Source organism: Mustela erminea, chromosome 1 (genome assembly GCF_009829155.1).
Source record: "Mustela erminea isolate mMusErm1 chromosome 1, mMusErm1.Pri, whole genome shotgun sequence".
In the NCBI taxonomy this organism is placed as follows: Eukaryota; Metazoa; Chordata; class Mammalia; order Carnivora; family Mustelidae; genus Mustela; species Mustela erminea.
Window position 1 is genome coordinate 154,852,474 of NC_045614.1, and position 17,085 is coordinate 154,869,558.

A 17,085-nucleotide genomic window follows, 5' to 3' on the forward strand; every position below is an offset into this window, starting at 1 on the left:
CACATTTTCCTTTGCTCGCCATGACCTAGCTATACAGCTTTGTGTTATTTCTCAAACATAACAAGCTCTTGCATATCATAGAATCTCTGCATAAGTTTTGTTTTCTGTCTTGACTGCTTTTCCCTCCCATCTACGCCTCTCTGGTTCCTTCCCAACATTCATGTTTCTGCTGAAATACCATTTCCTCAGACCCCTCAAAACAGAACCTCCCTTATTTTCTACCTTAACCCCTATTTGTCTCTGTAATACTTTTAATGTGGAATTATTCTATTTATCAAATGCTTCCCATTAGAATAGAAGTGCCAGGAAGCCAGGGACATATCTGTCTTATTCAGTAAGGCAGTGTCTGGTCCACGGTAGGCACTAAATAAATAGTTGCTGAATGAATGAGGAATGCTGGTGAGGCAGCAGAAAAGTGGCAAAGGAGTTTCAATGGAGCGACCTAGGAAGCAGAGCAAATATGAAAATAAATGTACAAAATTATGGAATTTTGTAATGATCTATGTTAGGTTTTATATATTCATGCATGAAAGTTCCATAGTATGCTAGGACATTAAGAATATTTAGAATATTACTACCTTTAATGGTTTTGATATTGGGCATTCTGCTACAAATTCTGGCTCTGCCACTTATTAACTGGGTTATTTTCAACGAGTTATTTAACTTCGCTTAAAACTTGTTTCCTTGGGGGGCATCTGGGTGGCTCAGGCTTTAAGCATCTGCCTTCAGCTGGGGTCATGATCTCAGGGTCCCGGGACTGAGCCACATATAAGGCTCCCTGCTCAGCAGGAAGTATACTTCTCCATCTCCCACTTTCCCTGCTTGTGTTCCCTCTCTCTCTGTCAAACAAATACATAAAACCTTAAAAACAAACAAACAAACAAACAAACCCTTGTTTCCTCTGGAAAATGGGGAAAATGATGGTATCAAAGCAATGTAAGATTTAAATGAAATATGTAAAGGTACTAGTTTAGTGTCAGACACAGCAATAACTCTCAATAAAGGTTAAGTAATTTGTAACTGTGTGATAGATACTACATACAAAGGGCTTTCGCTTAAGGTGCTTAACATCTCTGGAGCCAGGGATTTCAAACACATGCTCTTCTTGACACTTTTATTCTTCTTTTAATACTAAACTACTGGTAATTTCTGAATTCATCATGTTTCCCACAATTTTACCTTTTTATCTGCCACTTCCTTTACTAGAAAGCTACAACGAACAGCCTAATCATTCTTGGAGGCTTGGTTTAAACCCCTAGATCACAAGTTTTTCTTGGTATTGCCACCACAATCATCCCACAGAAATTTACTATACTGAATAAATTACAATGAATTGCATGTTAATCTCTGACCTTGGGCATACTTTTGTTGCATTTACTATATTGTAATTAGTGTATTTTCCTGGTGTCTCGTCTTTTTCAATAGACTCAGCGATCTGTGCTATTTCCTTGTTTGACTCCAGCATCCAGTCCTTCACTTCACATACAATAAGCGCACGACTGGGTGCTGAAGCATAACATCACGACTTGAGTTGCTTTACCTGGCAGTGACGTGACTTTAGGCGACGTCTCCCACCTACCCTATCTGTAAAACTGGGGCGATAATTTGAACGTGGTTGTTAATGGTAGTCCATGAGATAGCAAAGGACCCCCACCATCGGGCCAGCGGATCGTAGACGCCCAGGGAGGAAATACGTTGGCGAGCGCTGGCGGAGAAGGCGGGACTATGAGCCAAAAGAGAAGGCGAGTCCCACTGCGCAGGTGCATGCAGGAGAGGGTGGGGTGCTGGCTCTCCAGACCGAGAGTTTAGTTCCGGACGCCAGCTCGAGGCTGGAGGGGCCGGCAGTCGCGGTACTGACGTCATCTCCGTGCGCTGCCACGTCTGCTCAGCTCCGCGGTAATGGAGGCTGAGGATGAGTGCTGACCCGGCCCGGCTCTGCCTTTTACTTTAGCTCTGGCTCTAACTCTGGTACTGACGTGGGGCTGGGGCTGGGGCGGGGGCTGGCAGCCCGAAGCCTGGATACCTTTTCTCGACTTTCCGGGCGGGGACGGCCTGCGGACAACCAGCTGGTTTGGAGCGCTTCAACGCAGGGAGGGAATTCTCTTGCCTGGGGTCCAGCCTGTAAAGCCACCGCGTTCTCTTAGGGATCCCGCCCCGCCGGCCGGGCCTCCTCCATGCGTGAGTATATCGGGCTTCCGCGCTATGCGATTACCTCGATCGGCTTCAGCTCCCTGGGTTGCGCCGCGGGAACCGCTTTGTCGTTTGTCCCCTTGTAGGGGCCAGCCTGTTGAAGTTGTGGTCTCTTGTCATCCGCCTCCCCCCACCTCATCCTCTCGCCTCTTCTACCCCAATTTTTTGCTCCCCACTTTTGTTTCCCTCGTTAATTGAGCAAGAACCATCAGGCCCTACGTCCAACGGTTTGAATGTTTTGTCCCACCTGGCGTTTCTTAGTTCACAGCCAAAGGCTGTTAGAAATAGGGAAGATCGGATCAGTCTTTGTAACATTTGGAAAACCAGGGTTTTTCCAGGATGCCATTTTCCAGTCGTTAATACTGAAAGACAAATTTAGGAAGCAGGTTTTGGCATATATACTGGCGGACCCTCCTTTCGGCGAGGATCTTCATCTGTTACTTGCCTTTTAATCTTGCAGTTTCAGTAATTTCTAAGTGATTTTATACCAGGTTTTTTGTAGTGGGCATCTACTATAGCTTCTTCTGATGTTTTCACTCTAACATATGGAGTTACCACTTGAACAATTTTATTTTAAAAGAGTTAAAGACCAACTGGTGTATTTACATCCATCCTGTCAGTCCTCACAACAACCTGTGTAGGGCAAAGAATACTTTTGAAGAAACAAACTCAGAGGTTAAATGCCTCAGTTACAGTCAGATAGTATGTGGCACATCTGATCTCAGAACCTAGATCCCTTGATAACAAAACCTAACATTTTGGACAGTGCTGATTCTCCTGTATTTCCAGTGGTTTATTGTGGAAGATTACATATGAGTTGGAAATGCATATGTTAGGCATTTCTTGTTAACGTCTACCTGATTGTAATATCATTCATATGACACAAGTCGACTGACAAAAGACACAAATTGTGACTTATCTAACGCTTAATAAAACTTAGATCAGAGCTTAGGCTTCTGACCTATTAGAGTTTGACTAGTCCTTTCATTAGAATAAAGTAGGTAATAGACACTGCAGGAGCATTTATCTGAAAATCTGGTTCTACAAGACCTACTTAGTAAGTTTTTTTGTTGTTTTGCTACATTACCTGGTTTAAAAATAGTAAACTGATATTTAAATGTCTTTTCTTTGTTCAGAGTTGAAACAGGTTGACGGCCATTAACCTGGCTTGCAACTACAGGTGGCACTGGAAGCAGACTGGTTCCCGGACATGCCCGGTGGAAGGAGGGGCCCTAGTCGGCAGCAGCTAAGCCGTTCAGCTTTACCTTCTTTACAGACTTTGGTTGGTGGGGGCTGTGGCAATGGAACAGGCCTGAGAAACAGGTAAAAAAGGGAGTAAGACTGCATAATTTACAATATTCTGTGATAAGTGTGGCTAACATAGCAGTCATCTTGCTATTCAGATACTTGCTTATCAAGGTTATTTCTTGACAATGAAGTGGGAATCCTGCCCTTGAAGATTGAAAGCTCAGTATTTCAGAATACTTTTGAGTGGAAAATTGTGATATGGGGCCCACAAAGTGAAAGCTGTCCAATTCTTACTTACGGCTGATAATCCAACTTCTAACTTTTTTAGCTACTAAAAGAAGGGAGAAGAGAATTAAAGTACAAGAGAAATGTTGTGGTTTAACTACTTACTAGCGTTCTTTTTTTGGAGTGGGGAAGGACAAATTAAAACTGACAGTTAACATGAAATTCTAAAATTAGAAGTCATATTCTGTCAAGGGTCTTAAAAATTATTTTGTTCAAAAAATTGTTTGAAATCAATAAATTGTCAGTTGTAACCCAAACATTATGAGTAGTATATGAGAATAAAGAATGTGGTCTTTTTAATGGAAATTTATCTTTGTTCTTAATTTTCAAAAGTTAGGTTGAATTATTTCTAATCTTACCCAGGATAACTGACTTCATGAGGTATTTCAGTCACGTAGCAGTGGAAAGAGATGGTTTTTACTTTATATCAAGTGTTTGATCAAGATAATTTTTGTCACCTAATTTCTGCTTTCTTTCTGCATTGAGTTTTCTCTTGCTTGGATTCTCATTTTCAGTACTGCTAGCAGTCAGTACAACTGTTGCATTTTTAGGCCCTCCTGATGTTATTTGTGCACTTCTCTCTTCATGGCCTGCCCTCCTCCTTTCTGACTTTCCAGCCCAGGTTCTACTCAATCCTCAAAATCAGTTCTGATCTTGTTGTTTCAGTGGGGCTCTCCCCGAAATTCCTGTTTGGAGGGATTTTTCTAGGCTCTGATTCTCATTATACTAATTGTCAATCAAAATTTTATATTTTTGTATGATACAGAGTACTTATAATATATTCTAGAGTATTATTTTTTCACTCTGCTGGTTTTTGGATTTCCTCATGTTAAAACCAGTGATATTATCTGCTTCACAGCAGGATGTTGAAAATAAATGAAATAGTAAATTGCAACAACTTTTTAGAAGTTTAAATTTTCCAAAATTTCTACAATAACATGTATTACTTTATATTTTTAAGACTAAAAAAAGGGAATATGTGAAAATGCTTTTGAAGGTTCTATATACCATTGATTTTGAGGTAGAATATTTTGAGTACATGCCTCAATTTTTCTAATATATACTATCGATTTAGTGATTGAGTTCTTTTAAATTGCAACAGGAAATTGTAGCTGTGCCTTACTAGGATTATAGCTAGCTAAAAAATTCTAACTCTGCTTCTGTATTAACTCCAGCAGTTGTTTGTTCATTTTCTTCTACTTTGGCTTTGTGGATTCCCCTAGATAATTATGTTCTCAGACTGTCCCATGGAATCCCTCCTCAGGGTTTCAGGGACTGCTGTAGACTTCAAAGGGAGGAGGAGTTAGGTAGGCCTAGTAGTCCAGTCTTCAGGTTTACTAGTCCTTTTTTAATCAGACTAACTCCTTCTCTGTGTGTTCTGATATCAGGATATCGTGTAAAATGTCCTTTAGGGGAAGGAAAATGAAGTGTTCTGCTAGTAAAAAAAAAGAATTGAAAATCACATTTCTAGATGGTTTTTCCTTGGCCTGGTGAACATAGGAATCAAATATGGACCAAAATCTTTCTTCAAGTTTGCAGATAGAATACTGGGAAGACCTAGGAACATTTGGAAAATACTTGTGCCCTTGAATGGATATAGCTATGATCATGTATTCTTTTCTCTACCTTCTTTGTAGCTCTTCTATCCTGGCTTTCAGAGTTCTAGTTATGGTTGCCTTGATCAACTTCTCCACCCATTCTCCCCTTTTAACATATTCAATGGGGATAGTAAGAAGAGGAGTGCATTTTTTATCATAATTTGAATAAAGAGAAAGATCATAGTTGTTCATGGCTTAAAAAATTACTGAAATTATTATTGAGTGATTATTTTGTGACACTTTTTTCTAGAGAGGTTATTTTGAAAGATGTTCTATGTTTGTTTCTTGTTGGGAAAGAAAAGACCTAGAATAGCTTATTATATAACACCTAGGAAGGGTTATAAGAAATATGGATAAAACCAGTGGTAGATGGCCTAGAAAATAGTTTTAGGAAGGTTGTGTACAAAGAAAGACACGGTCTAGATGAGAACTTACTTCTGGAGTCTCTGTAGAGTACTGAAGAGAGAACTAGATAATTGTTTAAGTGTGACACAATTTTGGATGATATATTTGATTCTGCAAGAGCATTTGCATGTGTTTGTGGCATAATTGGTGAAGGTCAACTTGGGAGTGTCAGAGAGCTAGTTTGGTGACAAAAATCAAGATTGAAATCCATAGTTCCCTGTCCTTTTTCTTTTTTTTTTTTTTCCCCTTATGAAGAACAGGGATTTGTTCACAGGAGAAAGTGCTGAGATGGTTGCCTTTAAAAAAGGAGGATATGCTGTGAATTTCTGAGTTTCCTAGAGAGCTTTTAGTTGAGGGAGAATCTTATTTGAGAAGGACTAAGTGATTTTTTTTCTTTGTTTTGTCCTTGCGTATACTTTGTTAATATGACCTAAGTATGTCCAAATGATCATTGCTTTTTCTATCCCTCCTAATTCTATTTTATTTCCTTGAATCATTCTTGCTTTATCCATATGCTTAGCAAAACCTTCGTAAAGACCTTGGGTGCTGAGTCTCTAATGAGTCTTTCTGTAGACAGCATTTCGTGTGTGTTGTCGCAGGTAGTTGCAGAAGGATTTTTTTTTTTTTTAATATTTTATTTATTTATTTGACAGACAGAGATCACAAGAAGGCAGAGAGGCAGACAGAGAGAGGAGGAAGCAGGCTCCTTGCTGAGCAGAGAGCCCAATGCGGGGCTCAATCCCAGGACCCTGGGATCATGACCTGAGCCGAAGGCAGAGGCTTTAACCCACTGAGCCATCCAGGCGCCCCTGCAGAAGGATTTAAGTTGCTTCTGTATGACTCCACTGAAAAGGACTCTTGGAAGTTTGCACCTGGTTTCCTCCAGACTTTGCCCCATGTACCTATTCCCTCTGCTGATTTTGATTTATATCCTTTTACTATAATGAACACAACTGTATGCCAGTCCTGTGAATCTTCAAGCCTGGGCATGATCTTAGGGACATGTAGCACAGTGTGAAAGAGAATACGTTAACATTGAAAAGAATTCTTTTTTTTTTTTTTTTAATTAACATATAATGTATTATTTGCCCTCGGGGTACAGGTTGAAAAGAATTTTTTAAAGAGAATCTGTTCCAACTCTTGCATTATAGGTGAAGAAACTGAGGTTCAAGGATATAAAGTTACTTTCTCAAAGGCTGCTTTCACAAAGACTGAACTTTAAATTTACTTTCTACAAAGACTGTCAATAGTCCTGGTCTAGTCCTGGATAGACAGGATTATCCCACATTGTATCTAAAATGTATTTGTGCCATTTTGCTTTTTTTTTTTTTTTTTTTGCATCTATTTTTATATCCTGTTAGAGAAATACTTTTATTTTTCCTAAATAATACCTCTAATTTTCTGAGATGTATAGACCAAGTCTGTTTATTTTAACTTTTTTTTTTTTTTTTTTGGTCTTAAGAGCTTTGATTTTATCTATTAAGCTTTCAAATATAAAAAAAAAAATGTTCCTTTTTCCCTCAGATGCTCTGCATCATTTTATTTGATCTTTGACCCTTTGTTTTTTGGCTTGAAGTATAATAGCCAAGGCTGTGTGAAGTATCACAAATGTAGATTTTCTGCACTGTATTTTGAATATTTCTTGACCCCAGCATTTCATTGGCTTTGTTAACAGCAGAAAAGCACATTAATCTGCTTTATTTGGGAAAAATTCTGTAAGAACCTTTTTAACCCTTAAATAATAACATAGTTTAGCATGCTTTCTCCCTTCATGTATTTTTGACTGAAGAGGTATAAGAATTTTCAGTTTGGGGGTGCCTGGGTGGCGCAGTGGGTTAAGGCTCTGCCTTTGGCTCAGGTTATGATCTCGGGGTCCTGGGATCGAGCCCTGTGTCAGGTTTTCTGCTCAGCGGGGGGGCCTGCTTCCCCCGCCCCCGCCTCTCTGCCTACTTGTGATCTCTGTCAAATAAATAAGTAAAATCTTAAAAAAAAAAAAAAGAATTTTCAGTTTGTCCTAGATTTGCTCCTGACCTTATAATTTTCATAAGCATTTTGTATTTCCTTATCTTGTGATTAACTAGGGAGAGGGAATAGATTGGCTGTTGGCATTAATCCCTTATATTCAGGTCTACTGACTTGTATGACTCCATAGAGCACCTTTTACGTTGTATTCTATGTGAGTGATAGCTCCTGGAGTTGTGCAATAGCCCATGTCCCAGAACACAGCAGAACACAGAAGTTCAGAACACAGTAGTTCACAATCAACTCCCTGGTAAGCTTGGTCTATTGGAATAATCTTTGGAAATGAGAGGAAGAAATTTGCGTAGTTTTTTTCCCCAGCCTCTCCCTACCCATCCCTCTTCCCTTCCAGCTTTTCTGAGATTCTGCCATGGTATTCTTTTTTTGTTTTGTTTTGTTCAAAGTAGGCTTCTTGCCCAGCAGGGAGCCCCACACAGGGTTTGAACTCACAACCTGAGATCAAGACCTGAGCTGAGATCAAGAGTTAGTTCCTCAACCAACTGAGCCACCCAGGCACCCCTCTGTCGTGCTATTTTTAACTGTTCAGAATGAGCAAGTTTATATTCCCATAATCACTTAAAGTACTATATATTTCACATAGTAATGCTACAATTCTATATTTGGAAATCTTAGAGTAGAATGATAAAGCGGATATTGTTCCTTCTCTGGAATCTTCTTTGGAAATATCCAAACCAAGCCTCTTTTCCTTGTTCTAAAACAATAATAGACCCTTAGATAGCTGTAACTATTCCCAGGTCTATAAACAATGGGAAAGTTCATTCCCTATCCACCCCTGTTTTATCATTTTAGGTAGCCCAGCTATTTCTGACCTATATAAAAAAGCATGGAAGAGGGCACATGGGTGGCTCAGCTGGTTAAGCAACTGTCTTCGGCTTGGGTCATGATCCTGGAGGTCCGGGATCGAGTCCCGCATCGGGCTCCCTGCTCGGCAGGGAGTCTGCTTCTCCCTCTGACCTTCTTCCCTCTCATGTTCTCTCTCTGTCACTCTGTCAAATAAATAAATAAAATTGAAGAAAAAAAAAAAAAAGCATGGAAGAAAGAACAGCTAGAAAATGGGGAGTAAAATCTCTATATTTTAATTTGTATTTTAAGAGATTTCTCTTTCATGACCACATTAGTCTGCTGTCTTCTCAACATAAAGGTATATTTGTGAATTGAACTAGGAAAAGTATAGTCTCTGTCCTTAAGATTATGATCTGATAAAAAATAGATATATACAAGGAATTTTGTGACAGTAATAAAAAGTTTAATAATAAAGGCATAATTTAGGTATAGTGGGGGCACAGGGGTAAGGTGAATTGGTTTGGATTGATTCAGTAAGCTTCATGAAGGATATGCTTGATCATTTAAAAAGTCTTAATGGATTTCATTAGTAAATATGTAAGTGAGGGGTTAAGGAGGGTGGTTTTGAGTGGTATTGCTGGGAAAAGTCATAGCATGTAGAAAAGAATAGCATATATATTCACAGATAGCAAATAGCATGGATATTTTATAGGTTGTATATGGAGGGGTGGCAAGAGATGGGACTAATCTGTTAAACAGAGAGCCTCATAGGACATACTAAAAATTTGGATGTTATCCTTTTGGCGCTAGAGAGTTATTTAAGGGTTTTAGGCAAGACAATAGCACTGTTAGTTTCACTTTAGATCTCTGAAGGCAGTTTGGAGAATTTGATGGAGTTAATTTTAGGGATATTACTTCAGTAGTTTAGGTGGAAAATGGTAACTGCTTGAACTAAGGCAGTGGTTTTAGAGAGGAAGGTGCACTGTGGAAGAAGCTTTACAAAGTGGAATATTTAAGGTCTAGCGAGTCATTGGATATGAAGAGGCAGAGGAAAGTTCTAATAATGACTCCCAGGTTTCGGATTTTGGTGGCTACTGAGTGGGCCATGAACTAGCATCAGGATTATAGGAGGAGGAACACAGCAGTGTCCAGTAGACACCTTGATAACATGGATCTGAAACTCAGATTTTAGTTTTCAGCCTGTTAAAGATAATGGAAGCTGTAGCCACATCTTTGATCACTGAGAGAATGTGTGTAGAGGGAGAAGACAAGAGCAGGAGTTCTTAGGATACAGTCTTGAGGGAAGGCCATTACTTAAGTGTTAAGTGGAGAAAGAAGCAGGGCCCTTTATGCTCTATAACACTGAAAGATTATGACCATTTGAGTTAACAGTAGTTTCTCTTTCAGGAATGGTAGTGCTATTGGCCTTCCGGTCCCACCTATCACAGCCTTAATCACCCCTGGTCCTGTTCGTCATTGCCAAATTCCTGATTTGCCTGTGGATGGAAGCCTGCTCTTTGAATTTCTCTTTTTCATCTACCTGCTGGTTGCTCTGTTTATTCAATACATCAATATCTATAAAACAGTGTGGTGGTATCCTTATAATCATCCTGCTTCTTGTACTTCACTGGTAAGTCTTACTAGGCCTTTAACTTCTGTATGTTACTTAACCAGGAAACTAGTTGGAAAACCTGTGGGTACAAATTACTTTTGTTAATAATTTTTCTTCTAAAAAAAAGTTTTTCAGTTAAACCATGGATTACTTTCAGAACTGTAATCTCGTAAGATTATTAAAATATAAATATCTGGAAAGGTAAAATATAAATGAAAATGCAGAAAACCTTTAAATAATTTATCATATTATCACGAGTTTTGATGTTTAGCTTTCTTTGCACTATATTAAATTTGTTGGACTTAAGGTGCTAATATGACTAAATTCCAGGAAATATACCCTTTTAATGGCTATCTTAGGATAATGGTTGCTTCTATAACAAATAAACCCAGAATTGTATGATGTACCAGACACATAATAGTCTGAGATAGTTGTTTTTGTTTGCAGGAGTAGCATGCTTCCATGTGGTCAATCAGGGGACCCAGTCTGATGGAGACTGCTGTCTTCTAGTATGTGGCCTCCAAGTTGACTGTGGCCCACTTCGTTTGGCCAGAAAGGGGCAAGAGCATAGGGAAGTATAAAGGAGAGTTTCTTTTTTTTTTTTTTTTTAAAGATTTTATTTATTTATTTGACAGAGAGAGATCACAAGTAGGCAGAGAGGCAGGCAGAGAGAGAGAGAGAGAGAGAGGGAAGCAGGCTCCCTGCTGTGCAGAGAGCCTGACGCAGGACTCGATCCCAGGACCCTGAGATCATGACCTGAGCCTAAGGCAGTGGCTTAACCCATTGAGCCACCCAGGTGCCCCTAAAGGAGAGTTTCTTATGGCCAGGCTGACACATGTTCACTCTTAACTACAGGGAGACTGGAGACTGTAATTCTTTCATATGATTTATTGTTACTATGAATAAGATTGGGCTCTGTTACAAAAATAAAATTGAGACAAGGACTAGATGTCTTTGCTGAAATACATCAAAATATATTGTAGGTTTCTTCTACCCTCTTTCCGTTTATTTAGGAGAGCTGAGATAGTCTTGATGCAGAGACGTTCTCCATAGATGGGTATGTAAAATAACGAGTAAGAGCACTCTGGGTACTTTGTAGGTGGATGGTTGGCAGTGGCAGATTTGGATGGAAATACGCTCTAGGAAATCGAAGACTGTTGTGCTGGGTAGTTTGTATGTGTGTTTGGGGCTTATCAATGATTAGAAAACGTCCTTGGCCTGATGAACATAGGAATCAAATGTGGGCCAAAATCTTCAAAATAATATGGGAAAGGAATAAGCATTAAAAAAAAATACTCGTATTACTTGGTTGTTTCTGGAAATAACTATTAAGTATTTTCTTTCCATATTGACGATGTACCTACTTAACACCAAGTAAAGAGAATTTCGGTTTCTTTATTTAAGAATTCTAATGATTGGGTGCAGCTTGCTGTCTTGAGCTCACCTGCTCTCATATATCAAGAGTGTACTTTAAAATTTAACAAACTTTCCCTCTTGTGTTACTCAAAAAAAAAAAGAACTGTAATGATTCAATGTCGTATTGTATGTTTTGGGTTTTTTTTTTGACAGACAGATCACAAGTAGGCAGAAAGGCAGGCAGAGAGAGAGAGGAGGAAGCAGGCTCCCTGCTGAGCAGAGATCCCGATGCGGGGCTCGATTCCAGGATGCTGGGATCTTGACCTGAGCCGAAGGCAGAGGCATTAACCCACTGAGCCACCCAGGCACCCCATTGTTTGTGTTTCTTTTTTTTAATGGTCTTTTTTTCCTGGATTATTAATTTATGAGTGTAGGAACTGTATTTCATCTATTCTTCTGGTGTTGTAAAATGAAGAGGCTGGATTAGATGATTTTTAAGGCTTCTTCCAGCCATGTAGCTCTATACGTAAATTTCTCACTATCTTAACAATGGCATTGGCAAAACATTAAAGTAATCGCTTTTTTTTGCAAGTATTATCTCATTTACTCCTTCTTTTAAAACAGGTAGGTACAAAAAAAAACCAAAAAACAAACCAGAAGACTGGTATTACTGTCCCATCTTATAAATTAGAAATATGAGACCTAGAGATCACAAAACTTATTCAAAATCACATAGTGACAAAGTGAGTATTGTCACTCCTTGCTATGCTGTATTTCCTATTACTTATTCTGTGTTTAATCCATAAGTACTTTTCGGTACTAGTTTTAGTTTTCACTTCGACATTCCATGGAAACCTCAGTTTTTGAATTTTCAGGCTAATCAAAGAGCTCTTCTGTCAGCCAACCATTTCTGACAAGAGTTCTTTTAAAAGTCCCCTACAAATGTTGCCTTGCAAGGGGGCCGGTGCTCCTGTCATAATCAGGAAGCTGCTGCTAGAGCTGCCGAGTCCAAAATTAATGCTTCCTTTCCTCTGACTCATACCACCAAACATGGGTGCCTTTTACCCTGCCCCTCTCCCCATTTCACTCAGTTCTGAATTCAGGCTTTATGTAACGCTCAAGGTTGGCAGAAACTAAGTCAAATCTAGAACTTGAGTTGCAAGAAAGTCTGGAGATGAAGTTTTTCATTTTCTGGTCTGTGCAATAGCAGAAGGCACACTTGAAGCAGGTTATCCTGTAGACTGGCTCACTTATCTGCTACATACGGTCCTAGCTCACACAAACCTTAGCGTTTAATTGTGAAACTAAGAGTAACATCTGTGAAATAGCAAATAGGATAAGATTTTAGCCCATCATTCTGAAAGGGGTCTGAATCAGTAAGCTGTTCAAAGATTAATGGACCGCCAGAGACCTAGTTACTTCCTGTCACTGAAGGTATTCAAAATTGGGAGATGGATATGTAGCTGGGATGCTCTAGAAGGGACTTAGATCTGAAATAGTGGTCTAAATTTTGTTCGTTATGTATGTCTGACTCAGAAATTGATCAGATTTATATATTGGGTTTTTCTTTTTCCATTTCAAGATCTTAATAATTATGTGGACCCCCGAATATGTAAAGTATCATTGTAGCCATCAAGCAGTTAACTGAATGAGTCTTAACCCTAAGAAACGTAAAAGCTAGAAGTAGTATATTAAATTATTCAGAATATCAGAACTGGAGGGTGATTAATCAAATATTCTGGTTTATAGAGTTAATCATAAACAGATTACCAGTTTTCAGTAATGGAGCACAGAACAAAATTTACTTAACAATTAAGATACATTAGGCGCTTAAATCTTTTGATAAAAAATGTCTTAGATGGACTGGTGATACATAAATAAGACCCTCAAACATTAGGTATGAAGTAGGGGTGTCTAGTGAATTTGCTTGCATTATTTTGGAGGAGTGAGGTGAACCAGAAGTCTCAAAGCTTAAAAGGGGATAAATATTAGAATCCAAAACACTTAGAGAAAGAGAAAAGGAAGTGATCTGAGGTAAGCCTTTCTCTTGATATTCTGGCTACTCTACCTTTAAAATGTATCCCAGATCGGGCCACTCCCATCGCCCTTTCTGCTGACCCTGTTCAGTCCATCTTCATTTCTTACTTGCATTAAAAGCAGTAGCCTCCTAACTGATCTTGCCCTGCTACAGTATATTCTCCACACAGCAATCACTGTGATTGTTTTAAAATAGAACCTGGCACTCTTTGCATAGAACACTTCCATGACTTCTCATTAGGAAAAAATATAAACTTAATCTTTTGTTATTCATTACATCATTTCAGCCCTCTTACTGATTTTCAGACACACCAGGCGTATGTCTTCCTGTCTTAGGGCCTTTGTGATTCCTTTTCCCTCTGCCTGGGGCTCTCTGCGTTCAGATCTTGTCATGGGTGTTACTTTTTCTGCCGTCAGCCCAAATGCCACAATCTAGAGATGTCCTCCATAACCAACAATTTAAACTGGCTCTGCAACTCCCTTTCCAGTTACTATTCATCACTCTCTTATTTCTTGCCAGTAGTTGTTACTAGGTAAAATGCTTTTGCTTGTCAGCTTGTCGTTGACTTTGCACTTAAATTTATTAAAGATATGGCTTTAGTTGTTGTAACAGGACAGCTAAAACAGAGTAGAACCTTATTTCCTGATTTTTTTTTAACCTTATTTCCTGATTAGATAAAAACCAGTCATGTGATATGCCAGCGTGGCAACTCTTTGTTTCCATTGCTCTGCCACTCTCGACATGCTTCTTCCAAACCATGGTCCGAGATAGCTGTACCAACTCTTGTCAGCAGATCTGGCCAGCAGGAAGGAGGAAAGGAGAAAGATAGCTCCTTCCTTTAAGGGCATGACTTGGAAGTTGTATATATCCTTTCCCCTCACATACCTTAGCTACAAGTAGTTTTGCAAGGGAGGCAAGGAAATGAAGCTCTATTTAGCAAGGAGTCAGTGTCCAGTTAAATTCTCCTATGATGGCAGAAAAGACAAATAGAAATCCTTGCCATCGCCTTTCCCTTTCACTCCACAGTAAAAAATAAGATCCAGGAGAGCAGGAAGCTTGTGTGTTATTCTTTAGCACTGTATCCTCAGTATCAAGAAGAGTACTTTGCACACATTGTGGGTGCCCCCTACTTACTTACTGAATGAATTGAGAAGTTCAGCTTTTGAGTCTGGAAGGAGGACTCTGGAAACCTAAAGAACTTTTGACCAGCAAAATGAAAATACATCCCCATTTTGTTTGTTGCTAATGTGCTTATTATTGTGCTTATTATTTATATACGCTTAGAGCTAGAGTTCTGATTACCGATAGATGCTGATAGAACTTAGAAAGAACCATATGCAGCATCTAGGTAATGCTATCATTTCTTAGGAAGAAAAGATCAAATAGAAGACACGTTTTTGTTGTGTTTTTTTTTTTTAAGATTATATTTATTTATTTTTGTGAGAGAGCACAAGCACACAAACTGTGGGGAGGGGCAGAGGGAGAAGCAAACTCCCCCCTGAGCAGCGAGCCTGATCCCAAGATCCTGGGATCATGACCTGAGCAGAAGGCAAACGTTTAACCAACTGAGCCACCAAGGCACCCAACACATTTTTTTAAATCAAGTTAAGAAAGACTAAATTGAAGGTAATTGACATGTCAGCCCGTAGGGAGTTTAGGTTAGTAGATACCCAGTTAGATTAACATAAACTTGCATAGAGATACCAAAAATAGGAACTCCTGAACGCTGGGAGTCCCATCTGATCCATTGTATTTGACACTCATTATAAATATGGCATTTTAAATAAATTACTTTTTATTTTTAAAGATTTTTATTTATTTAAGAGAGAGCCCAAGCAGGGGGTGGAGAGAGGGAGAAGCAGGCTCCCTGATGAGCGGGGAGCCTGACCCAGGGCTCAATCCTGCTACCCAGGGATCATGATCTGAGCCGAAGGCAGCCACTTAACTGACTGAGCCATCCAGGGACCCCTTAAATTTTTCTTTTTTTTTTTTAAAATATTTTATTTATTTATTTGACACAGAGAGAGAGAGATCACAAGTGGGCAGATAGTCAGGCAGAGAGAGGGGGGGAGGCAGGCTTCCCTCGGAGCAGAGAGCGTGATACGGGGCTCAATCCTAGGACCCCGAGATCATGACCTGGGCCGAAGGCAGAGGCTTAACAACCCGCTGAGCCACCCAGGCGCCCCAACCCTTAAATTATTCTTGCCATAATTCTGCAGGCTATCCCTCTTTAACCCAAAGCTGTAGTCTTCCTTTCAACACTGTAAACTTTCAAAAAAGAGGGGAGTATATTCCAGATAATTTAAAATAGTATTTGAAAAATTAAAGCAATCTTTGGTGAAAGGAGAAGTAAAATTAGGTAGAAAGTAGAAGGTAGGTAGTCTCTCTAAGATCTCTCAGATTCTTGTGGTCTATACATACAAGGTGATGTAAGGAAGCTCTTCTGAGGGGCAAACCTTTTGATGTAGTAGTTCCAGCTAGATATCCATATTTCTTTCTGATGCAGTGATTTGTTTCTTTTACAGAATTTTCATCTCATTGATTACCACCTGGCAGCATTCATCACAGTGATGCTTGCAAGGAGGCTGGTGTGGGCCCTCATCTCAGAGGTAACAGCTTATTCACTATAATTTATCACTTGTAGCTAGAGGTTAGTTACTAGAATGGATTCAAGCTGAGTATGTCAAGTGCACAAATATAATTTGAAAATAATTACAAATAATTTCTTTACTTCCACATGAGCTATGCTAGTTGTTTTTTTTTTTTTTTTTTAAGATTGTATTTATTTATTAGAGCACGATTTGGGGAGAGGGGCCAAGGGAGAGAGACAAGCAGACTTCCCACTGAGCAATCCCAGTACCCTGAAATCATGACCGAGCCAAAGTCAGATGCTTAACCAACTGAGCCACCCAGTGGCCCCATGTGCTAGTTCTTTTTAAAAGATTTTCCAACAATATATTTAAAACTCATTGTGCTAGAATTCAAGAAAACTGTTAGAAATCTCGTTTGATAGGAGCTTATTTCTAGATTCCATGTTCTTCTGTATAACTTTTCTAATTTTATTACTTACAGTAAAAATAGAAGGAATTTTAAGTAACTTGATATGAAGAGTTATATATAAGTGAACAGTTGCATCTAAAACTTTGTTTCAGGTAATTACTGGATATTATATACCATTTGTGGAGTTTCTAGAAAGAGACATTTGTTTGAGTTTATTAAAACTTGGGAGTTTTAAAATGAAATCAAATTTGCGTAAGACTAATCTTGAAGATTAGAATCAGTGGGCAGTAGAGGAAAGACTTGGGCCATTAATAGAATCTTTTTAAAATTAAATGTTGATAGAACTGGCCATTGGTAAGATTCTTTAATATATTTGTAAACTCCATTGGAGAAGGTAAATGTGTTCTCTTAGGATTTTATTATCTTATGTCCTATAAATTATTATAAAAACAAAAACAAAAATGTTAACTTAGCTAGAGTGTCTAACAATTTTAATCTTGGAGTTTATAATTCAGTGTATAATTTTAAAT

The 17,085-nt window shown here is 38.9% G+C and overlaps 1 protein-coding gene across 5 annotated transcripts in view; it reads left to right on the forward strand.

Moving 5' to 3' along the window:
- The first annotated feature begins 1,826 nt into the window (after positions 1-1,826).
- The window catches only part of TMEM39A (transmembrane protein 39A), a 30,038-nt gene continuing 14,779 nt past the window's right edge, over positions 1,827-17,085 (forward strand). For 3 of the 5 annotated variants that reach the window (XR_004286920.1, XM_032347903.1, XM_032347895.1), the window contains exons 1-4: positions 1,827-2,178; positions 3,327-3,513; positions 9,957-10,179; positions 16,081-16,164. Coding sequence is in view for 4 of the 5 variants with exons in the window: in XM_032347903.1 (XP_032203794.1) it covers positions 3,401-3,513; positions 9,957-10,179; positions 16,081-16,164 (420 nt within the window). In the remaining variant the exon portion in view is untranslated. Of the gene's footprint in view, positions 2,179-3,326; positions 3,514-9,956; positions 10,180-11,174; positions 11,219-16,080; positions 16,165-17,085 lie in introns of those variants that run through there. The other 2 variants (XM_032347891.1, XM_032347912.1) reach the window with 2 other exon arrangements.